We start from the raw sequence: 25456 nt of genomic DNA on the forward strand, positions 1-25456 counted from the left end.
TCATTTTGAATTCTAATCCTGTCATCCATTGTGCTTGCAACCCCTCCCAGCTTGGTGTCATCTGCAAATATTATAACTGTACTTTCTACTCCATTTTCCAAGTCATTTAATGAAAATATTGAAGAGTACTGGACCATGCAAAACCCTTGTGGGACTCCATTAGATACATCCTCCCAGTCTGACAGAAAACTATTCATAACTACTCTAAGTATTTTCTTTCAACCTGTTATGCACCCATCTTATAGTAATTTTATCTAGACATTTCCCCAGTGTGCTTATGAGAATGTTATTTAGGACTGATACAAAATGCAAGATTTAATTTTCTCCTTTTTGTTTATGCATCTTGATACTTATTGTACATTACAGCTCGTGTTGTGTTACTCCCTTTATTCTGTTATCATTCTAACTGTATTTTGCATTATAGCAACTCTTAGTATTCTTACTAATTTTTCAATAGAGTTAATGCACATTAACTTTAATGGCTTTAGTGGATGATCTTTGAATTAAACAGCTGTCAAAATTTATATATGACCATGTAATCTTCCAGAAGTTATCTTATAGTTTCTGTAAAGTTAAAATATTTATTAACTTCAACATTAAGCTAGACTATGTATGGGTGCAGGGGCAATGAGGATAAAGCTCTGTTCATGGATTCTCATGGCTAGAGTTTATATCGGAATATTTTTGTCACTAAATCATATTGTTCTGTTGTACATTTCAAACAATGTTTATCTCCACTAGTCTTCACATTAAAGCCCTCAAAACGTCTATTATAAAGCAAATGTGCCATTTAATGTAATATTGTCTAGCTCCACTCTGATCAGAAGGAATGGTAACTGTCTTTGAGCTCTAGTTCATATTTATGAGAGCTCGTGTTTAATTCAATGACATTTGATCTGTATTTTAGTTCTAAAGTGTGCATTATGTGGAATGGGTATTTTCACAAATGAAAGAGATAAGTTTCCTTTTAATTTTAATCTCTTTCTTTAATATGGAGTGTATTTGTCATTTTCCTAAAGGTAACCTTATTATGAAAAAATAAAACAGATCTATATTTTCCTGTAGTTGAAACTCTTTTCCTGCAACTGCTGCACTATTCAAACAATGAATTTCTACCTGGAGATAAATCTCTATGAATGTCATTACTCAACAAGTATATTTTTCTCTCGCAATTGTTACAGCTTGAAAGCTGACCTTTGAGTTGGAAGAAAACGCTGTTTGTTGTTCAGCAGAATAGCCTGAGTGTATACGGTATTTGTTTCCATGCCAAATGGTTTTTCAAGGGATACTGCCAAGTAGTTTGAGCTTAATATGTAGTGTTTCAGTTTTGCAATATTAAAGGTGTTTGATACAAAATATTGGTTTTTATAGTACTATTCCCATGCACTATTGTAAATCCCAACGCTTGACTCCTGGGCTAGTGCCGATAAATCATTAAGTGAAAGTGGCTATAAAGAGACCAGTCTTGCTTTATTTATCCTGTTGAGTCAAATGGAAAACCTAGGTAAACAAACAGCATACATGGAAAAGAGCTGTAGCTCACGAAAGCTTATGCTCAAATAAATTGGTTAGTCTCCAAGGTGCCACAAGTCCTCCTTTTCTTTTTGCAAATACAGACTAACACGGCTGCTACTCTGAAACCTTTTTTCAGAAAGACAGTCTCTGCTCTGAGACACTTACATCTAAACAACTGCGCTTACTGGTGTTTCCAATTCCCATGAGTTTATTGCAAGTCTTGTGATATTTGGTATTTTTCATAAAGCCACAGCTCCTGGAGTCATGTGATAGATGATAATCTTAGGGTGTGGATTTTTGTTTTTGTTTTTTTATTTCCTGGTGATGGGAGGAGGGGGGGGAGCTTGAAAACATGAACCCTAAAGACTTGGAAACTGAATGCCAATTACCCCTCCCCCCGCTTTGTTATTTTAAAAACATCTGATGATTTTGGGAGGCCAAACTCATGACTTTTTTTAGTGCTTGGGATTGGCAGTACTGCCTCACTAGGTGCTGTGACCTCCTGGGAGGGGCTGAATGTCCTCCATTCCATTAAAGTTAACACCATCTCCTGACATGGCATCATATTTCAAGTCCCTTCTTTCATTCTGTCCTCATATACCTACCTCTCTCAGAGCATTTATACATCAGAGAGTCAAAGGGAAACATTAGCAGCCAGTCAGTGAGCCCCAAAACTGTCTGGAAGAGAAACGTGCTTCATTGTTCTCCGACTCCCACATGGTGTAGGGGACGGAGAGCATTCTCCTGCTGCTGAGATTCTGCTGCTGTCTTCTCCTTTCCTCCTCCCTGCCAGAAGGTGGTGGAAGTGGGTACATAGGGCACAGAGAACAGCATCTGGTGGAAAAGACTACCCCTGCTGCTTTTTGCAGCTACTTCAAAGCAAAATATACTTTAACACCAATAAAATGAGCAGGGTTTTCAGCTGTAGTGGTTAGTTGTACTCGTCAGCTCATTCAGTTTGTGTTTATAGTGTTGGAAATAACTGTTGCAGTTTTAGCCCATGGAAGGACTAGTTGCATTTGTGAAGGACCCTGTTGTGTCATTTTTCTGTGTCTAACAGATTGTAGACTCTTAAGGACAAGGACTCTGATTTCTGTGTCTTGTACAGCATTGAGCAACATACAAATAATTACAGGTTTCAGAGTAACAGCCGTGTTAGTCTGTATTCGGAAAAAGAAAAGGAGGACTTGTGGCACCTTAGAGACTAACCAATTTATTTGAGCATGAGCTTTCGTGAGCTACAGCTCACTTCATCGGATGCATACTGTGGAAATTGCAGAAGACATTATATACACAGACACCATGAAACAATACCTCCTCCCACCCCACTCTCCTGCTGGTAATAGCTTATCTAAAGTGATCATCAAGTTGGGCCATTTCCAGCACAAATCCAGGTTTTCTCACCCTCCGCCCCCCCACAGACAAACTCACTCTCTTGCTGGTAATAGCCCATCCAAAGTGACCACTGTCTTCACAATGTGTATGATAATCAAGGTGGGCCATTTCCTGCAGAAATCCAGGTTCTCTCACCCCCTAACCCCCCTCCAAAAACCACACACACAAACTCACTCTCCTGCTGGTAATAGCCTATCCAAAGTGACCACTCTCCTTACAACCTGCATGAAAATCAAAGTGGGCCATTTCCAGCACAAATCCAGGTTCTCTCACTCCCCCACCCCCATACACGCACAAACTCACTCTCCCGCCGGCAATAGCTCATCCAAGACCACTTTGGATACAAATAATTAATAACAACACAGCCAAAATATTAAAATGTGTTTTCTGAAAAGTGATACATGCTGTACACTAAGGGAAATACTCTCCCAGATTACGTACAGCTGAGTAGGAGCATCAACTGTCCCTTTTTGTGTGGTTTTTTTTAACCTTGAACTTGAGTAGCTGTTTTTGAAGATACAAAATATTCTTCTTAAGTTATGCTTCTAGAGGGCTTTTTCTAATGTCTGTTATATAAACTTCCTTGCAAGGAGAAATGTCAGGTATATTACCTGAGATGCTGATAATCAAATAAATCAAGGCTAAAATGTTCTTTAGAGGAGAGAGATTGACATAATTGAACAGGGTTATGTCATTCGTAATGATGCTGTCACTTGTGTGTGCATGCTGTGAAGTGGTTATGCAGTCTAACCAGGCAAGAAACTGGGGGAGAGAGGAAAAAGAGGGTGGCGGATATGAAAATGTTACTGTCAGATAAACTCTGTGCCATTGTTCTGAAGAGGCAAATTAATTATGTAATATAAACAAATAACGATTAAAGTCTTCAGTGGATAAGCAAGGCAAGACAGTGTATAGTGGACTGATAGGAAAATACAAAATTCTGACAATGTAATGCATGATTTCCTACTCTGATTTTCATCATTTTGTGTTGCTGTTTCTTTGTTTTGTTTTTTACAATATTGTCCATACTGAAAAATTGCATGGATCGGGGTAGTCAGAATCTAATATCATGAAGGAAGAACATCAAGGAGGCCTACATGCAATTTCCCTCATTTTCCAGAACGCTGCTCCTGAACTGACCCAGAGGAGTTGTTACAGAATGGCACAAGATACTTTCCATCCCACCCGCCCCGCAGCCCCTCAGGCCCAGGATCAAAGAACCAACCCAAATCTTGAAGTGGGATGCACCCCATAGTGGTGTGTTGTTGCATGATCTGTAGACTACCAGTCTGATATTGAATTTTTTTTTTATACTTTTCTATTAATGCTGAACAGTGCCAACCTTCTCTGCCCATTTGTGGCTTCTGGGCTTTTCAGAGCAGTCTTTATCCCATCCATGATGTGCTGTTGCTCAGCTGTAAAGTTCCTTACTGGGAAGTTCCCTCCATACTTTGGGGGACCTGGGGGAAATTGGAAAGCTGGCTCCCCCGCAGAGATGTTTCAGTTGAGAGATGAAAAGCTGTATTGTTAAGCTAGCAATGAAGACAAAGTTCAACATTTCTTCATTTATATAACTTAAATTTTATTTTCCCTTTTTTCTCTAAGTGAGGCAACAGCTCAGCACTTCCATTGCATCCTGGATACTCACAAAGTTGGAAATAATCCTAGAAGCTACTATACTATTATCTTCAAAATAGAATGCTAAGGCTCAAGGTTTATTGTTTGCTTTGTTTTGAACAAACAATCGGGCAGTATGAAGAATTGGACAATAGTAGTAGGCAAACTGCTAAAACGATTAGGGTTTTAAATTTCATTGTTAGATACAAATTGCAGAAATACCTTGGATAGCTTCAGTCCAATTTCTGGGAGTGAAAACATTACGTGCATTTGCAAATGGATTAAACTTTATTTTTAAGTGAAATTTTGTGTCAGAATCCTATGGTACATGGCAATGTGTAACCTAGTGTAGAATCAGGACTAATAGTTTGGAAGTTAGAACAACAAATATCGGAAAGAATCAATATTCAAATTTAATTAAATTTTTAATGTCAGAAGATCACCTTCTCACTGATTTGAATCGTAATTACTTCTACACATTTAGACATGCTCTCTTTTGGGCTGTTTTTCATTCTCTTCCATGAGGCATACCAGAAATTGGCTGAGAAATACTATGTGCAAAATATAGCTATGCCCAGTCTGCACATTGACGCCACACAACTAGACTTAACTGAAAAATACTGTATGAAGAACTAGTCTCCTGCTTTTTCTGGCTATGATGTTTTATCATCCTACAAATAGATTGTGTCAATAAACATTGGCTGCTAATGATTACAAATTCTCCTTTGTGGACTTAGCGAAGCATTTTTCAGGTGGCAATTTCTAAATCGTGCTACCTCCCCCCCCTTTTTCTTTTTTCTTTTTTTTTTTACTGCTTTGCTCTGTGACCATAGTTAAAGTAGGATGCCCTAAGAGAAGTAAAGCATTGCTAGAGTCTGTCAGGTGAAGAGTTTCTATTGCATGTCTTGCAGTGGTGGAATGGGATAGTACACAGAGCATGCTGCGCTTCAGAACTGTAGTTACTGTATATTGTAATACTCCCCTTCATTTGTCTTTTTGGGGAGGGGGGGAGGATGAGAGGGCGTATTATATTCTCATTATAGCGTTTACATTGTTTTTCCTAGTTCTCGCTTCACTCCATTAAACTCTTTAAAGCAATGGTTTGTGGACCACTGATGATCAGCAGTGCATTGCCAGATGGTCCATAGACCTTCTTTCTCTCACATTGGTTGAAGAGTCTGTCTTCAAGTGGTGATGCTATCTGGTAGTTTTAGCCAAGTACAGGACTCTTTAAGGTTTGTTTAACACAAAGAAATGCTACTTTGTATGTTGTATGGGTGCTATGTCTTTTCTGTGCTGTGTTTCTTTGGTATAAATTCAGACAATCAAATTTAGAGACAGCATCAATGTTTGTAGATTTCAAGGCCAGGAGGGACCCACTGTGATCATCTAGTTTAATATAACACAGGCCGTAGAACTTTCCCAATATAATTCCTAGAGCATATCTAGGAAGGGCAGCAAACACACTAAAAGATATAGATAAATGCAAAGTGACATGAACAGGTTAGAATGCAGGGACTGAAAGGAGTATTGATTAAATGTGAAGACCAACATCCTGGTACAGGAAATAAAAAGTGCATAGATACAAAATGGGGGAAACATAACCAAGCAGCTGGGACACCATAATGACACCCAGATACCATGGTGATGAGCATGGTATAAAAATTCAGGAAGATGGAGTATATATCTCATTAGAGCAAGATTATTTTCATATTGTTGACTTAAGAGCATTTTAATTTTACCCTCATGTAATCAAGCACCATAGTTACCTCAGGGAAAGGATGGAACTGGAATTGATGGAGGGGAGGAGAGATTGGAGAAGATGTGGCACTTGACTGCCTAGATTCATGGATTTTAAGGCCGGAGGGACCATTAGGATCATCTAGTACAGTGATTCTAAACCAGGGGTTCTCTTACCCCTGGGGGCATGCAGAAGGGGGTACATCAACTCATCTAGATATTAACCTAGTTTTACAACAGGCTACATAAAAAGCATTAGCAAAGTCAGTACAACCTAATTTTGTATACAGACAATGACTTGTTTATACTGCTCTACATGCTATATACTGAAATGTAAGTACAATATTTATATTCCAGTTGATTTATTTTATAATTATGTGGTAAAATGCAAAAGTAAGCAATTTTTCAGTAATAGTGTGCTGTGACATTTTTATGTCTGATTTTGTAAGCAAGTAGTTTTTAAGTGAGGTGTAACTGGAGGGTGGGGGGGGTACGCAAGACAAATCAGACTCCTGAAAGGGGTACAGTAGTCTGGAAAGGTTGAGAGCCACTGACCTGGTCTGACCTGCATAACACAGGCCACAGAACCCCACTTAGTAATTCTTGCATCAAGTCCATAACCTTTGTTTGAGCTATCATGTATATCTTTTAAAAAGGCATCCAGTGTCAATTTACTTCTTAACCTTCACTGAAATGCTTTTTTATCTTCTTACAACAGTACTACTGTCATCAGTTCACAACACTATGGCTTCAACAGCAGGGGGAATATTTTGTCTTCAGCAATGGAAGAACATTGGTGTCACAACACTAAATTATCAGTGTTCCCTTTTAGATTAATATGAATGAGCCCTGCACTTAAAGCATAGAGCTAAACATGATTGGACTTACATCTATTAGTTTTTCTTTCCTAATCACTGGACCAATTATTAACTTTCTAAAGACAGTTTTACAATAGTACTTAGTTAGATCTAACATTAAAACCTGCTTTATTTATTAAAATCAAATCAAATCTTCAAGCCCTTAATAAGATACCTTAAGAAAGGAAGTTAATTTATGTTATACCGTATTGACATTGTTCCTTGCTAGGCAGCTTGTACTTAGAGAATAGATAGATTGTTAATATTTAATTTCATGATGATTACTTTGTTAAAATACTTAAGCAGTCAGTGTAATCAAACCTGAGTTTCACTGGTGTTTTAAGGAATAAGTAATTGAAGGTATGGCCCTTAACTAGCTCCATTACAGTTTGCTATTAAGTCAAACCATTCTTCCTTCAAAAACTAGTGCTATTGTTATAGTTTATAAATGCTTAATAAAATTAGCTTAAGTAAAACTATCATTGTCGTTATTGGACTGAAATTTGCAGAGATGTACTAAAGCTGTGGTGGAGCTCACCGTGCTTCCCCTTGCCTCAGTGCTATAGAAGCCCCACTGTAGAATGGGCACTGTACAGAAATTTGGGTGCGGTTACAGAGGAGGGTGTAGTTAAGGCAGACCCCCCACATCCAAAGTAATACATCTAGGAGCAATGCATGCAGACTGCCTCCAGAATAGGGGACTGTATTCTGGAAAGTAGTGACTCTGGCATGGTGAATAAGGAGCTTGACATCAGCTCCCAGTCCTTAGCTGTGTCAAAAAGAGTGAATGTGATCTTTGGATAGATAAATGGGAGTGGTGAACAGGACCAGAGAGGTGACTTTACCTCTCTGAACAGCACTGGTGAGACTGATACTGGAATTCTGCATACAGTTCTCGTGTCCACATTTTAAAAAGGATGTTGGAAAAACTGGAGAAGGTGAAGAAAAGATCTACAAAAATGATCTGAGGCTGAAGGAAATGCCTTGAGACTTAAAGAACTCAGTTTGTTTGTCTTATCAAAAAGAAGATTGAACAGGTACTGACCATCGCTGCCTCAGAGTTCTCCTCCTTCCGTGAGGTATAGTATGATGACCTTATGACGCAACAGGTGAACACTAGCTTTGTTGGAGGAGAGAACTTCCACTGGAACTAGTCCAAGCCTATGGCATTCATAGCCAGACAGAATAAGAGTGACCCCCCACTTATTGCATTCTGAGCCAAATGTAAAACCCATCTCTTTGGCTTGTGGCAACCATTTTCAACAAATGAGCATTCTTACGCTTTGTCTTTTAAAAAGTCCAACAAAGCGTTAAGCTTGTTTCTGCTATCAGGGCTGGAAGAAAGATGTTTCTTGTTCTTACTTTTCATGAAAAGTGCTCAGATAACAATGGTAGGCAATTTTTAAAAACCTAGATCGCCTGCTAACCCTTCTTGCTTGATATCAAACAACAACAAAATACTAAGGCTATTTGTTGTATATGGACAGTCTGCTGGTCCCATATGGAGCCCACTGCGCTTCAGTGGGGCTCTCCAGGGATGCAACAGTCAGCTTACATATAGCAAATTGTGGGATCAAGGCATTAAATACTTTGAAGTAAATTTTCCCCAGCACTATGCTTTCCCAACCCCCGATACTGTCCTCTGGTTTGTAAGTAGAACTGAGTGAATGCTGCAAAAAATAAAATGAAATACTAATTTGACTTTTTAAGCACATTTGCTTTGATTTGGTGTTTATTTTTTTTGTGCCTGTGTAACCTACCAGTGTTTCCAACACGTAAGGAAGCAAACTACTAGAGGCAAAATGACACACATTTATTTTAAAAATTGAGAAAGTGACTTTGACATGAAGAGTTTAGGGCTTCTTTGGGAAAAGTGTGCTGTGCTGAAAATTATTATCATTGTCTTCCCTTTCCTTGTCAAGCTTTGCTGTTAATGTTGGGGTTAATGAAAGAAGTGAGCTGGTGTTCCAAGTGCCAGCATAGCGTAGGTAGGGATCTAGTATAAATGGATTTTAATTCTGTTTTCAAGCTGCACTTCCTAATATCCTTAAAAGCATTTTGACAAGAGAAGTAATACTTCTTAATAACTGGCAGCTAGTGCAAAGATAAAAAAAAAATAGGGAGAGTGAAAACCTTGCTTGAAAGAATTTAAAAGGGAGCAGTTGTAATTGACTGTGGTTTGAAGAAGGTAAGAGGATATACCTATGGTAGTAGGTAAGAGGATAATGCTATGATGTAGAAGCAACTGTATGCACCATAGAATTATTACTCTCATCTGTATTAATAAAGGTAAATTGGAGTGTAAATGAGTTTAGAGGATTTAATCCCTCCCAGACACAGTTTAATAAGAAATTGAGGGCCAGTGAGACAAAGTGAGAGGGATGTGGTATTATATACCTCACTGGGGCAAGCACTGGTGCCAGCATTGAATGACCAAAGAGGAACACCAGAAATCTCTTTGCAGGAAGAGCACTTAGGCAGTGAACATTGCATTGTAGTGAAAGAGGGAAACAAATACATATATATATAAATTAAACTAAACTCTGTCCCTTTTTAACTATTTCCATGTATTTAAAAGAAATTAGCAAAATTAGCATTTTGGTCAGTTAAATTAGCAGATTTTTGGAAGCACTAGATTCAGTGGGTAGACCTGAAGAGCACTGAAAATGATTAACATTTTCCAGACCCCCTTTGTAGAAGAATAATTTCAGCACCTGAATTTCCAACATAATCTCACAGAAACATTAAAGTGGCCATACTACATCAGACCAGTGGTCCATCTATTGCAGTATCCCACTCTAAAGTGGTCAGTTTCAGTAGTTCCACAAGAAGATGCAAGAAACCTCGTACTGAATCTTCCATAATTGTCCTTCCTAATGCCTTCCATTAGTGGTCGGTTTATTCTGTGAATTACAGAGTTTTATAACCTCATTTTAAAATGCTCTAGTAAAGTAACTATGGCTGTTCACATTAGCCATGTAAATGTCAAATTTGTTTTTTGAACCTACTAAGCTCTCTCTTGAACTCACTGGCACAAGATGGCATTGAGCCCAACAGTCTTGCCCTACCTCCAATTATTTTCACTCCCAGTTGCAGGATACCTTTTATTTCGGCTGTATCTGTTTAGAGATGGTGCACTTTCGTTTATTTTATTTTTTTAATGAAGTGATTCGTATCCAGCTTACGTAACTTGCATGCTTTTATACAACAGCATTTTATTTTTCTTATACAAAGAAAAGGACAGAAGAGGTGGAGCAGAGGGATGGATTTCTTGGAATCATTTGTGTTTCTATATGTATGCAGAAAACTGAGTTGGAGATTTAGAAGTGCCCAGTAAAATCTAAAAGAGCATGTTTCAGAGAAACAGCCGTGTTAGTCTGTATTTGCAAAAAGAAAAGGAGTATTTGTGACACCTTAGAGACTAACCAATTTATTTGAGCATAAGCTTTCGTGAGCTACAGCTCACTGTAGCTCACGAAAGCTTATGCTCAAATAAATAGGTTAGTCTCTAAGGTGCCACAAGTACTCCTTTTCTTTTTAAAAGAGCATGGTTAGCCCAGCTTCTTTGAGCTTTGATAGCACAACTCCCAGATGCTCCTTGTGGTCACCCCAGGTGTTGCTGAATACAGCAATGTCATCTATGTATGCCCTATAATTCATTTAACCCTCTGTTGATCAGTCTCTGGAAGGTTGCACCAGCATTTACCAAACCAAAAGGTAATACCGTAAATTCATAGAGCCCTATATCAGTGATAAAAGCTGATTTTTGTTGTGCCTCCCTCTCCAAAAGGGATCTGCCAGTAACTTTTGGTTCGATCAAAGGTACTGAGGTACTTGACTTGGCTCAGCACTTCCAGCATGTCATCAATTCTTGGCGTGGGGTATGCATCTGTTACAGTGACAGCATGGAGTTTCCTATAGTCTACACAAAATCTTACAGTGCCATCCCTTTTGGGGACCAAGACCACAGGGAAAGCCCAAGTCAGATTCCTTAATCACCCACAGGTCCAACATGCTTTGTATCTCTTCCCGAATTTGCTCCTTCACCTTGCCAGTGGCCCTGTATGGCCTGGAAGGGGGGGACGGGGCTTAGCCCCTTTTGTGAGGATTCTGTGGGACAGCAAGTGTGTCCCCCCGGGTTTGTTGGAAAATACCTCACTGTACCTTTGCAGTGTTGACAACGCTTCCCCTTTTTCAAGTGGTGTTAGCTCACTACAGATTTCCATACTTTCCAAAGTTGACCCATCTTGGCATTCAGCCATCAAATCAGTGAGTGGGTATGCCTCAGTTTCCCCTTCGACACAACAGATCATGTTTACCCTGGCCACTCTACGGTGATAGGCCTTGAGTCTGTTTACATGTACCAGTTGGGGCACAGTATCATCAAGGGGCTTTTTAACTTTATAAAGTGTCCTCCATCGCCACTTCCACCACTTCAAAGGGCCCCTCCCAGGATTTTTGCATTTTGAACTTTTTTGCAGGGCTGAGTACCATGACCAAATCTCCTATGTCAAAAGTGCATTTACAAGTATTTTTATCATACCACGCCTTTTGCTTGGCCTGACTGCTCTGGGGGTTGTTTTGGAAAATTTCCATAATGTCTTTCAAACTCCCTTCTGAACCTCTGAACATACTCAGTCACAGGTTCCTCCCTCACTGTGCTTGATACAATGGGGATTCAGTTGTGACTGAGGTTGTCAGGCACAATGATGATAATAATAAAGTTGGATACAGTGGTTAGGTATTTTGATTATTTGGAATGTCTGCAAGGTTGTTGCATGCACCTACAACCCGCATTTAATGGGCTCACAAATATTAAAAAAATATTTAACTAATAATCTTAGTTTTGGTGTATGTGGGTGGCAATTACCTGTTTCTGTGATAAAGCCCTTATGCACCATTCTTTTTTTCTTCATGCAGACCATTGGAACGTTCCAGTGAAGATGTAGATATTATATTCACCCGACTGAAAGAAGTGAAAGCTTTTGAGAAATTTCATCCAAACCTTCTCCAGCAGATATGTCTCTGTGGATACTATGAAAATCTGGAAAAGGGAATCACATGTAAGTTGTTATTTCATAATATATTTGACTTTTAGTAAGTCAAGGTTTAGACTAGGATTCCCTTCTAGGGAAAGATAAGGCAACAGTATATATGGGGAATCCTGTTGAAGAAATCTACCTTGCTGGGACAGAGTTGACTAAACTGCTATATGACATAATGCAGTTCTACTCTGAGTCCCTGGAGGCAGTGTTCTCTAGTGGATAGAACACTGGACCAGGACTCTGCCACTGGTTGCCTGGGTGACCTTGAGCAAGTCATGTCTCCTTCTGGTGTCTCCATTACCCTGTCTGTAATTGAGGATAATGATGGTTACCTCCTTTGTAAAGTGCTTTGAGATTATGGATGAAAGTATGTGACCTGCAGTCACCCTTGTTAATACAGAAGCCCTCAATCTTGCAGCAAGTTTCCAATGCAGCATTAGCTTGCGCAGACTTTTAGAACAGAAAAGATGCCACAAAAATACAAAGACAGCAAGCAGTAAAAATGATAAGTTATTTGTCTAAAATTATTTTCAGAGAAATACATCCAATAGATTTATATTGTGTACACAGCATGAACACAATTTAAAGTAGGTATTAACACAAAAATGGTGATCTGTGCTACAAAAATTATTCACACAAACATTGACCTATTGCTTTTGCAGGCTTGTGTGCCTTTGCTTGGTCTTTTACAGTCATAAAATGGATTTATTGTTTTTTGTTTTTGGTATACATCTAGTTAATGTATCTAGACCAGAGGTGGGCAAACTATGGCCCACGGGCCACGTCCGGCCCGTGGGATTGTCCTGCCTGGCCCTTGAGCTCCTGGTCGGGGAGAATAGCCCCTGGCCACTCCCCTGCTGCCCCCCCTTCTCCGCAGCCTCAGCTCGCCGTGCTGCCAGCGCTCTGGGCGGCGGGGCTGCGAGCTCCTGCCGGGCAGTGCAGCGGCGTGGTTGGCTCCAGCTGGGTGGCGCAGCTGCCAGTCCTGCTGCTCTGAGCACATGGTAAGGGGGAGGGGGCGAATAGGGGGCGGGAGCCATGCTGTTTGGGGAGGCACAGCCTTCCCTACCCAGCCATCCATATGGTTTCGGAACCCTGATGTGGCCCTCAGGAGAAAAAGTTTTCCCACCGCTGAACTAGACCCATTCTAAAGCACACATCAATATAATACATACATACTCTATATTTTACTTTAATATTAAATAACATGAAATAAAGTGGATTCTCAGCATAGACTTTATTAAAGCATAAGAGAAATCCACAAAAGTAGCATTGTAGATAAATATTTTAACCGTCTTTTCTGAAACAGAGTTTTAGGGATCATCCCCATAAAGAGAAAAGTGAATTATCTCCTTGTATTTCTCCTGATAAGGGTATTTTCTAAATATCTTTGTTATGTTGCTACTATTTTCTGATTCCCATCATGAAAAATAATAGAGAATAGAAACCAAAGACATATGGATCTCACTATAGTATAAAGTTCCATTTAGGAATGGTTAATAAAGGGTTAGCAAATGATCAGTAGGTGTTATAAGCATATTACAGATATAAATAGAATGTGTTATAAATTATTATAAGCCATGGTTATAAGCAACCTACTGATCTGTTGGACTGTATAACTATCTAAAAAAATTAATTAACCATTTATTAAACATCTGTTAATCATTTATTAACCTTTATATTAAAATTCTTTTTATAAAGGTGTGACTGCCGAGGAAATCAAGAAATATTTCAAATTTCAGAGGCACCGTGGTAAACGCAAGTTCAGAGAACCTTTTTATTAACTAGGATAGCAGAAAAAGGCAAAGCAAACAAGAAAGGTGGCCTGAAACATTGCTATCTATTTCCATTTGTACTGAGATTCTATGTATGGATACCCTAAAAATGCTATGCTCCAGTTTCACTGGGTATCTTAGCAGCTAGATAAATAATCAGATAGGGTCTGGCGAATTCTATGGTGCTCGCAGTCAGTACAGTAATACAGCAACATGAAAGCGATGTTTGTCAGCATTGTTAGATAGGCTTACAATAAGAGTGTTTATTTACAATATTTCATCTTTCCAGTATTTCGTCAGGGTGATATTGGAACAAATTGGTATGCTGTTTTGGCAGGATCACTGGATGTTAAAGTTTCGGATACGAGCAACTACCAGGTAAAATACAATTGTTCTTTAAAACAACCCAGTTGCATGGCACAAAGACATACTGTGAACTACATAAAGGGCTAGATGACAATGGTCTGCATAGTGTCAATCGTTTGCTCTTTTGTCCGTTATAAGCATGCTGGTGTTATCCGCGTTTTCTTCTGTTTAAGTTTACTTTTTGTCTCTCTGCTCCTGTAGGAGGCAACCCATGTTCTTGATTTAGGGGAACTGAAATTTAATAATCTGAAAGAGGATCTGGATGTAAAATAGGAATCACCACAGTTTGTCATATTGTGGGTTTGCATGAAGTGCAGCTCAAGGTCTAGCTTTTGAATTGAATTCCATGGAAAATGTTTATTTTAGTCCTTTACTTAAGAGGTTTAAACTGAAGTCACAGCCATTGCAGTTTGTTGACCCTGACTGTCAGGAAGCAAGGCCTGCAGAGCCGCACGCTAATGGGCACAGCTGGCCTGTAGTAAGCTGCCTGATTGTTTGGAAGAGTCAGCAGACCAGCTCTTAAGCCTAGCAGCAGTTTAGTGGCTGCTCAAAGCATTTTCCCATGGCTGTGCTAGCTTCCTTGTCTGCTTGCTCACAGCCTTGTTTCTGCTTTATTCCAGCCTTGATTTAGGTTTGTCTCAGCCCTGCTCCTGCCTTGGCCCTAGCATTGCCCCTGCTTTACCTTACTCCAGGTAACCTGGTCCTAACGCTCAGCTAGGATTGCCAACTTTCTGATTTGCAGAAAACCGAACACCCTTTCCCTGCCCTGAGGCCCTGCCCCCTGCTCACTCCATCTCCCTCCCTCCCCTGTCGCTCACTCTCCCCCCACCCTTGCTCTCTTGCTCATTTTCACCGGGCAGGGGGTTGGGGTGCAGGAGGAGGCGAGGGCTCCATCTGGAGGTGTGGGCTCCAGGGTGGAGCCAGGGATGAGGGGTTTGGAGTGCAGGAGAGGGCTCCAGGCTGGGGCAGGGAGTTGGGGTGTGGGAGGGTGTGCGGGCTCTGGACTGGGGGTGCGGGCTCTGGGCTGGGGCCAAAAATGAGGTGTGGGAGTGGGAGGGGGCTCAGGGCTGGGGCAGCAGTTGGGGTGCGGGCTCCCGGAGGGAGTTTGGATGCGGGAGGAGGCTCAGGATTGGGGTGGGGGAGGGAGCTCAGGGCTGGGGCAAGGGGTTGGGGTGTGGGCTCTTGGTGGCACTTACCTCAGGCGGCGGGAAGCAGTGACATGTCCCTCTGACTCCTAGGCATAAGGGCAGCCAGGGATCTCTGCACTCTGCCCCTGTCCACAAGCTCCGCCCCCACAGCTTCCATTGGCTGCAGTTCCCAGTTGGCTGCAGCGGCTGGCTCCGCGTGGCTCCTGGAAGTGGCCGGCATGTCCCGCTGGATTCTAGGCACAGAAGTGGCCAAGGTGGCTCTGCGTGCTGCCCCAGGCAAAGGCACTGCCTTGAGCCCCGGCTCCGCAGCTCCCACTAGCCAGGAACTGTGGGGGCGGTACCTGTAGATGGGGGCAGTTCGCGGAGACCCCTGACCGCTCCTGGGCCTAGGAGCCAATGGGACATGCCGGCTGATTCCGGGAGCCGCGTGGAGCCGTCTGCAGCAGCAAACTGGACTTTCAGTGGTCTGGTCAGCTGTGCTGACCAGAGCTGCCAGGGTCCCTTTTTGGCTGGGTGTTCTGGTTGAAAATCAGACACCTGGCATCACTACCCTCAGCTCTGATTCCAGACTTCTGACTTGGGCTCTGATTCTAGGCTTTGGCATCTGACCTCTGACTCTGACTATGGGCTCTGATTCCTGGCTACTGATTCGAGCCCCAACCACTGGTCCTGACTCCAGCTCCAACTGCTAGACATGACCACCCTTGTGTCTGGTCTCTGACACTGATTGCACACTGCAGCCTTCACTGTAAGATGAGAAAGCTATTGTAATAACATCAAAGTATTAGGACTGCTGGTGTGCTAAACCAGGCACCAAGATATAATGTATGTGCAAGGTATGGAGAGAGGAGAAGCAGTAAAACACTAGGTAAACTTAGTAAATTCTCAATAACTTGGCACTCCTGGAAATTGCAAAATCTAAAGTTTATATTAAACACATAAAGGGGACCTTTTCTTCCAGAGTGTAGTCAACACATTGAATTCTCTGCCTGAGGAGATCCTGGAAAAAGCCACATATAGAGCTTATTTGTACTGTTTTGTTTTTTTGGATTTGTTGTTTCTTTGTAGTTACACTGACATAGAGGTACTACACTAGTGTAACAAGTACCTTGAGCCTGTGTGGCTTCCCCAGTTTGAAACCCGTCTGAAACCAGTTCAGGTCACTTTTTGCAGCTATGTGTCATGTACTCTCGAAGTTTGCTACATTAGTGTAGCTACATTAGTGTAAAAATTTTAGTGTAAACAAGCCTATGATAGCTGGGGTTCAAGAAGAAAAATCACCTGACAATTCCTTGGACACCAGTATGTAAATTGATACTTTAACTATGGTGATTCTTGCTACTGTGCCCAGAATTCAACTTATTATAAAAACTGAGGTTGGTAAGGGTTTCCCCCCATGGCATATTGGGAGGGTGGGGTGTTCACCTTCTCTTGGAGCACTGGGTCATCTGTGAACTTTAGTGAGTATCTCTCACCTGCAGTGGATGGGAATAGGTCTCTAACATTTCCATATTCAATATAAAAGTGACAAATATAGAAACAGCTTTTGTTGTTTCACTATTTTTAATAACTTCTTAATTGTACTGAGTATAGATGGAAAGGGAGAACAATTAGCCTAATTTGAGCAAGTTGCTGTACGGCTCGGTTGGCAGCAGTATTCTCACAATATAGAATGATGATGTGCTCCTAGCAGTCCCCTTTCCGTTCACCTCTAGTGGATGCCCAGGTAAAAAAGATCAGTTTGTACTTCCCAAAAGATGAGATTACTCCAGTATTGAGGACAAAATGTCTTATCCTCTCAGTAAAATATTGAAAGATGGATCTGAACCAGAATCTTAGATACAGCCACACTTTAAATGTGGACCCTGAATGTTCTGGCTCAATCTTATCTCTAAGTGCCATTACCACTTAGGATGGTACCAACTTAAAAATTCTGGATTTTTAAAATCTAATATTAGTAATATTCCTGTGCATTCTAGCTGACTAGCTTCCCCTATCAAGACAATCAAATGGCAGATACTAGTCAATTTACATGATTCATTTATGATTTGGGATTATGTTTTTCTCATTTCTGATTATTACCTTTAAACATGAACTGGAAAGTTTTTTGGTTTAAAAACAACAAGAAGCCATTTATTATCCCAGATCACTAACAGACTATAGATCCATAGATGCCACCCTCAAGAGACCATTGTGATCATCTAGTTCAGTAGTTTTCAACCTGTGGTCTGCAGACTATCTAAGACTTCCAAAGGGGTCTGCACCACTTTTTGAAACTTTTTAGGTGTCCATAAATGAAAAAAGGTTGAAAATCACTGATCTACTTTGACCTTTGATATAACACAAACCATAGAACTTCCCCCAAATAATTCCTAGAGTGTATCTTTCAGACAAAAAATCCAGTTTTGATTTAAAAATTGCCAGTGATAGAGAATCCACTATGACCCTTGATAAATTATTGCAATGGTTAATTACTTGCACTGTTAAAAATTTGTCGTCTTCCCAGGCTGAATTTGTCTAGCTTCAACTTCAGCCATTAGATCGTGTTTATACCTTTCTCTGCTATATTGAAGAGCCCATTATTAAGTATTTGTTCCCCATGTAGATTCCCAGTGTAGATCATATAGACTGTGATCTAGTCACCCTTAACCTTCTCTTTGTTAAGCTAAATAGATTGAGCTCCTTTAATTCTGTCACTATAAGGCAGTGGTGGCCAACCTGCGGCCTGTCAGGATAATCCGCTGACAGACCACTAGACTGTTGCTTTACATTTGTAAATCCGCCCGCAGCTCCCAGTGGCTGTGGTTCGCCGCTCCCGGCCGATGGGATCAGCGGGAAGCGGTGTCAAATACAGTGCCAAAATACAGAGGTAAAATAACTTTCCTGTTCCTGCTTAATATTCCCCTGCTTATGCATCCAAGGATCACATTAGCACTTTTGGCCAAAAGTTGCACTAGGAGAACCTGTTCAGCTGATTATCCACCAGGGCCCCTAAATCGTTTTCAGTGTAACTGCTTCTCACAATAGAGTCCCCCATCCCGTAAGCATGGCCTACATTCTTTGTTCCTAAATGTATGCATTTACATTTAGCTGCATTAAATGTTTGCTTGCACCCAGTTTACTAAGTGATCTGGATTTCTCTATATGAGTGACCTGTCCTCTTCATTATGTACTATTCCCCCAATTTTTCTATCATCTACAAACATTATCAGTGGCGATTTATGTTTTCTTCCAGGACGTTAATAAAATTGTTAAATAACATAGGGCTAAGAACCAGTTCCTGTAGGACCCTTCAGAAAAACACCTGTTGGAGGATGATTCCCCAATTAACAATTACTTTTGAGACCTATCAATTAGTTTTTAATTGTTTAGTATGTGCCAGGTTAACATTATATTCTAGTTTTTTAATCAAAACTTTGTGTGGTACCAAGTCAAACACCTTACAGAAGTCTAAGTACACTACATCAACATAATTCTCTTTTTAACAACCAAACTTGTAATCTCATTGGAAAAAAAGATATCAGCGTAGACTCAAACATGGCAAATCAACAGTTTTAATTTAAAATGGGATAATCGGTTCTTCTTTTTACTTAGTTGTTAACACCTGAACAGGCTCTGTGTTTCTTTTGTAGTAGGTGTTCATGATGTTAACTACTATCAGCAAGATGGAACGCAACTGTATGGTGTTGAAATTCCTGATTCTTTTCTATTTTATTAAAACAAGATATTTCCCACATTGATTTAGATGCTAGAGATAACAGGGAAAACACAAATTTAGGATTTGACAGGTAAAACATCTTGTTTTACCTGCATTGGGATAATATTAAGCTATCTTAATATGTGCAGAACTATAGTATATCACAAGAGGGCAGTGCTAGAATACATAAGAAACAAGAGAAATTAGCTTCTGAGGGAACCTGGAATATTTCATACCAAAATGACTAGTTTAAAAATCTCATCCAGCTATTTAATCTGTTCATTTTTTGAGTTTTAACCAGAATAGATTTCTCTGTTAATAGTAATTCTGTCCCTGTGACACAGAGAAAGATGCTAGCTGCTCTCTATTTCTGCAATAATTTCACTTGCTATTGAAATGTGGCAAGACAGTTATAATGCAGAAAAGTGACAGAATTACACGTCCAGTAAATTTTGAGTGGTGTATGGGCATTTCCATACAAATTGTGTAAGTGTTGACTCTGTGTTCAGCAATGTGTAAGAAATGGAAGAAAACGTGGTCTATGTTTTAGTGATAAAAGTATCACACTGGAAGGCATGGAAGAATTTTCAGTGGATTTTCTTGCCCTGTCCCTACTCCATTTATTCCCTTCTTTTATGGGTTAGTTAGTTGCACCTAACCAGATAACACTTGTATGTGGGATTTGTACATGGAACTCAGTGAAAACTCCTCCAGAGAAACAGTCTCCTTGCCCTGTTATGAGTTTGGTAGAATAAGGTCCTTACTCACTGTTGTAAATGGGTTTTGTAAATGGGTTTTTCCTACAGTGTTTTTAATTTGTACTGTGATAGCACCCCAAGGCCCTATTTAGCTGGGTGCTGTAGAAACACACAAGAAATCTCCACGTACTATAAATTTGTTAACTCCCTTTGAAAATAGGCAGCTTTTCAAGTGTCACAACTGTAATGCCTCAAAATGAAGCTGTGAGTAAGTTTTTGATAAGAGAAGGCCTCAAAGCAGCCATTTAGGATCATCTTTATTATTATTTTGTTTTTTATTGCCACAAAGTGTGCTAGACTCATAACAGCAGACATCAAAAGACACTAGGCCAGCCTGATCCTGCACCATTGAGCTTTGTCATTGACTTCAGTGAACACAGAATTGGACGCACTATCTCTTCCCACAAATGCTTACAATTTTAATTTGGACAAGACACAATGCAGGAAATGGGGCAGTGAAGGACTAGATGTCTGCAAAAGAGTCACGTAGGCCCTGATCCTGCCGCAGTCCATGGGCATGAATCAGAATGCAAGACTGAGCCACAGTTACTAAGTTAAGGCTTGTATGCGTTTTGGTGGGATTTTAAAGACCATATGCAGATAACATGGATCAAGTTAAAAATAGTGAAAAAACTCAATTGCTTATTGTAGGCTTCAGATAAGTGAATTTACAGGTGGGATTTAAATGACGAGGGGTGGGGCTTGGCAGACCAGAGTCGGGGAGGCACATCGATCATAAGCACCTAGAGAATAATAATTTCCTACCTAATTTCCTTCTTTCACAGGGTCGCTGGCTTAATGAATAGGAGGAAGCAGTAGATGATATGTCTTGATATTAGTAAGGCCTTTGACACAGTCCCGCATGACATTCTCAAAGCAAACTATGGAAATGTGGTCTAGATGAAATTACTATAATGTGAGTGCACAACAGGTTGAAAGACTGTACTCAAAGAGTAGTGCTCAGTGGTTCTCTGTCAAACTGGGAGGCTGTATCTAGTGGGGTTCCACAGTCATGGATCCAGCACTATTCAATATATTCATTCATGACTTGGATAATGGAATGGAGAGTATGCATAGAAAATTTGCAGATGACACCAAGATGGGAGAAGTTACAAGGACTTTGGAGGACAGGATTAGAATTCAAAATGACCTGGATGAATTGGAGAATTGGTCTGAAATCAACCAGATGAAGTTAAATAGAGAAAAGTGGAAAGCACTTAGGAAGGAAAAATCAAATGCACAGCTACAAAGTGGGGAATAGTTGGCTAGGTGGTATTACTGCTGAAAAGGATCTGGAGTTTATAGTGGATCACAAATTGAATGAGAGTCACAATGTGATATATTGTGAAAATGGCTAATACCATTCTGGGTTGTATGTAAGACAAGGAAGGTAATTGTCCTATCCAGCACTAGTGAGACCTTAGGTGAAGTACAGTGTACAGTTCTGGGCCCCACACTGTAGGAAAGATGTGGATAAACTGAAAAGAGTGCGGAGAATAGCAACAAAAATGATAAAAGGTTTAGAAAACCTGATCTATGAGGAAAGGGTGTTTTTTAAAAAAAACAAAAAACTAGGCCTGTTTAGTCTTCAAACTTAAGTCTAAGACTAATCAGAGGGGGAGTCTTCAAGTATGTTAAGGGCTGTTATAAAGAGGACAGTGATCACTGGTTCTCCATGTCCACTGAAAGTAGGACAAGAAGTAATGGATTTAAGCCAGGAAAATTCAGGTTAGATAACAGGAAAAATTTTTTGACTATAAGGGTAGTTAAGCTTCGGAATGGACTTCAAAGGGAGCTTGTGGAATCCCCATCCCTGGAGGTTTTTAAGAACAGGTTGGACATATACCTGTCAGGGATGGTTTAGGTTTACTTCTTCCTGCCGGATGTGGCTCACAAGCTGCAGTTCACCCACCTCTGTCCTACTGGCTTTTTATGTTAGCATGCCTGATGTCTGATTTGTGTCCATTTATCCTTTTACATAAAGACTGTCCGGTTTGACCAATGTACGTGGCAGAGGTGCATTGCTGGCACATGATGGCATATATCACATTAATAGATGTGCAAGTGAATAAGCCTCTGATGGTGTCACTAGAGTAGATATGGGGACAAAGAAGGCAACCTCCTCATCAATTATTGGGAGTGGACTACATCCACCCTGACTAAATTGGCCTTCAGCATTGGTTCTCCACTTGTAAAGTAGCTCCCTTCTCTTCATGTGCCTATATATATTTATACCTGTATCTGTAATTTTCAGTCTGCATCTGAAGAAGTGGGTTTTTTACCCACGAAAGCTTATGCCCAAATAAATCTGTTAGTCTTTAAGGTGCCACCAGACTCGTTGTTTTTCCAGAGCACAGAGGCACCTCAGGCAGTTACCACTTATCATACAGGGTTTTTAAAAGATTGACATTGCACAGCCAGACAGTAAGCACCTGACAGCCTTTAGAGTAAATGGCAGAGAATTCCCTGGATAGAGAGATACTGGTTCAGAAATTTCTGTGGTCAGGAGAGACCTGGTTCAGGAGAAAGACATACTGCCAGGACAGCTGGCAGAACTTTTGTTAGTAGGAGGTCACAAAATCCTTGAGCCTTTGGCTAAAGTGCACATGGAAACTGCGGATCTGCAAGCTGAATTAACCGTTGCTGTGGTTCCTCATAATCTTACACTAATTCTTTTGGGTAATGATTTTTTGAATGTGGCTCAGGCTGTCCAGAGCTCTGTCAGCAGCAAGAAAGAATCTTGTGCTGAAGCCCCAGAGGGGAAGAACAAAGCTACAGGAAATGGGAGAGTCTCTCTTTAATTCCTCTTCAGCCCTGCAAAGCAGTTTGCTATGAAGGAATGGGAGTGAGTAAAACCAGTTACTGTCTGGTGGCTATCCCCTCAGGGGATGGGAGTGTTTTGCCTGACGGTAGGGAGTCTGTCCAGGTTGCTGGCTGCCAAGAAGTGGCAGTAAAGCAAGGAACAGAACTCACTCTAAAATGCATAGAAAAATGTGTCCTAGCAGAAAGCCCAAAGAAAAAAGATGTTAGAATCCTAGAGACTGCTGTGGTGGGTGCAGATTCCCTGGACTCTAACTGGAGGCAAACCCAATTCAAGGAGAGAGGAGGGTACAAAGCTTACCAGCAAAGGGTCTGTTCCGGCTGTTAGTTGTGAGCCCACGCCTGACAGGGGATAAATTCCACTCTAGGGAGCACAGGGGTATGTGCCCTAGAAGGAGGCCCAGGCTGGCAGAACAGGTGGTCTCAGTGGTATCCCAGTACATCAGGTGGCACCTTAAAGGGGGCAACCTGTCACAATGAGATCCTTTAAAAATGACAGGGGTGATCAGAAGGTAACTAGGAGAGAAAAGGCAATTCTTGTCTATAAAGCTTCCGTCCTTTATAGGCTGCTGTGAGCAGAAGGAATATTTGACTGCAACTTTTTTCTCAACAAAGTCACCTTTCAATAATAATGGACTTATAGCCTCTTGTATGTATAATGTATTCGTCTATCTTTCAAAGTCTGATGGCAGTACATTCTGTAAGCCAAATCAATTCTTGGCCTTTCGGCTGAGACTGCCAGTAAATCTACCAATGGTTTAGTCCGTTAGACATTGGACTAAAACTGTAAACTCATTTTACACAGATCAGGCATTTTAAGGTAACAAGTCCAGAACAACTGGGAATGGATTCAGATTAATAACTGTGGTCCGCATTCTGCAGTGAAATCCACTTCAGTGGGTGAGATTCCACACGAGCGCAGGAATCTGATCACATGGATCTCATTGTAAGATCAGGGCCTTAGAACTGAAAAGATCCATAGTCCAGTCTCCTTAACCATCCAGTCCCCTGGGATAGTTCTGAAATAAATGACATTACTGGAGCCAAACAAAAGCAGAGTACTAGAAGTGAAGACCCTAAATCAACCAACTGTCTGATTAAAAAAATGCACATGTTGTAGTTTACAGTGGAAACACACAAAAAAGACATAGAAAATGTAAAAGCAGCAAAGAGTCCTGTGGCACCTTATAGACTAACAGACGTATTGGAGCATGAGCTTTCGTGGGTGAATACCCACTTCATCGGATGCATGTAAACTCATTTTACTTGATATAACATTAGTAACACGGTTTGATTTAATTCTAAAATTTAGGATTCTTGAAATGGCCACAAAATATAATCAGTAATTTCTGGCAATGTACCTACTTCTTGCCCATGGCTCATCAACCAGGGGAGATTCATAAGCATATTTCAGCATCATTCTCTGTGCTTAAAATTGCATTGTTTTCCTTTCATGCGTCTAATACGTGATAATAGGCAAATGTTATTAAGACCAAGTAAGTGGTTCTGTAATCGCATTACAAAGGCAAATATCCATAATAGTCCAATTCCCTGAACCATGGCAAATTGCTTTTGTACAGATATTTCCATATAAAATTATATGGTCAGAAAAATAAAATAAATATGGTCTTGGAAAAGAATTAAGGATCTAGGAAAAATTTAACAACTGTTGGTAATAAATTTTCCGGGAAGGCAACTGTGAGCAGTTGTGGGGGGCCAGTGGGGGGCCAGGTGTGTGGGAGAGAGCATATAAGATTATATAGATAGTGGTTACACGGGAGTCCCATTATACCCAGATACAAAGTTTCTCCTTGGAAAAAGCTTTGTATGATGTTTTTAGAGGTGACATCCTGTAACTATTCAACCATTATCAAACAATGCACTCAAATGGGGGTACAAAGAAATGCCTTTATTTTCCAGGCTGATTTTGTTCTCAAGGACTCTGATACTCTCAGCTTTATTTATTAAATTCAGTAAATGGCTTCTGTTTTGTCCTTACTGCAGAAATAAATTAATGGAATGGAAGAAATAGAAACTTTCCAAATAGACAGATTATGAGCAACATTTACATCTATTACTGACTCTTTACCCCTCAAAAATAGAAAAAAAACCTCTCCACATTTTGGGGGGTTTAGCAATAAAAGGAAAGACTTTTTAAAACCAGAATAGATGAAGGATAGACAGAGACATGTGTTTGTTAAGGAGTCACTTTCTAAGAGACCTTTTGATGAGACAGCTGTTCAACCTAAGAAATAAATTAACACCATAGGTTTTCAGGTCAAGGAGCCTGAGGAATCATGTTTTCATAAAAGAAAAGTCCAGGATTCTGTCAAGTGACAGTTCTTTCAGCTTTTTTCCAGCCACCATTTTGCTACAGGAGAGGTGGGTTCTCTGAGCCAGTTAGGGAGCAAGCCGATCTCGCTTCTTCAGGGCTTCAGAGTCCCATTTTTCCTGCTGCTCTCTGTTTATATTTCTCCCACCCCCTAGGAATGCTTCCTATTAGGCCTGTTAACATTACACTCAAGGATCTCCTGCTTTTCATGTAGACTATCTTGAGGATTGCTGGCAGCTAGAAGCTCAGGCTGCTGTTCCCCTCTAAAATCCCAGAAGCAGCAGGAGGTTCTATCTGCCAGGTACCAGCCAAGGTTCACATAGTTATTTAAAAGGAAGAAGCATTAAGGACTTGGAAAGATATGTTTGTTCCCATTGCTGTATGTTCTTTGCAC

The 25456-nt window shown here is 40.5% G+C and overlaps 1 protein-coding gene across 5 annotated transcripts in view; it reads left to right on the plus strand.

Moving 5' to 3' along the window:
- RAPGEF4 (Rap guanine nucleotide exchange factor 4) overlaps positions 1–25456 on the plus strand; it is a 223193-nt gene that overhangs the window by 11328 nt on the left and 186409 nt on the right. For 4 of the 5 annotated variants that reach the window (XM_043525449.1, XM_037912838.2, XM_037912835.2 and 1 more), the window contains exons 2-3: positions 12045–12187; positions 14231–14319. Coding sequence is in view for 4 of the 5 variants with exons in the window: in XM_037912838.2 (XP_037768766.1) it covers positions 12045–12187; positions 14231–14319 (232 nt within the window). In the remaining variant the exon portion in view is untranslated. Of the gene's footprint in view, positions 1–12044; positions 12188–14230; positions 14320–22621; positions 22756–25456 lie in introns of those variants that run through there. The other variant, XM_043525447.1, reaches the window with a different exon arrangement.

This window comes from Chelonia mydas, chromosome 11 (assembly GCF_015237465.2).
Source record: "Chelonia mydas isolate rCheMyd1 chromosome 11, rCheMyd1.pri.v2, whole genome shotgun sequence".
NCBI lineage: Eukaryota > Metazoa > Chordata > Testudines > Cheloniidae > Chelonia > Chelonia mydas.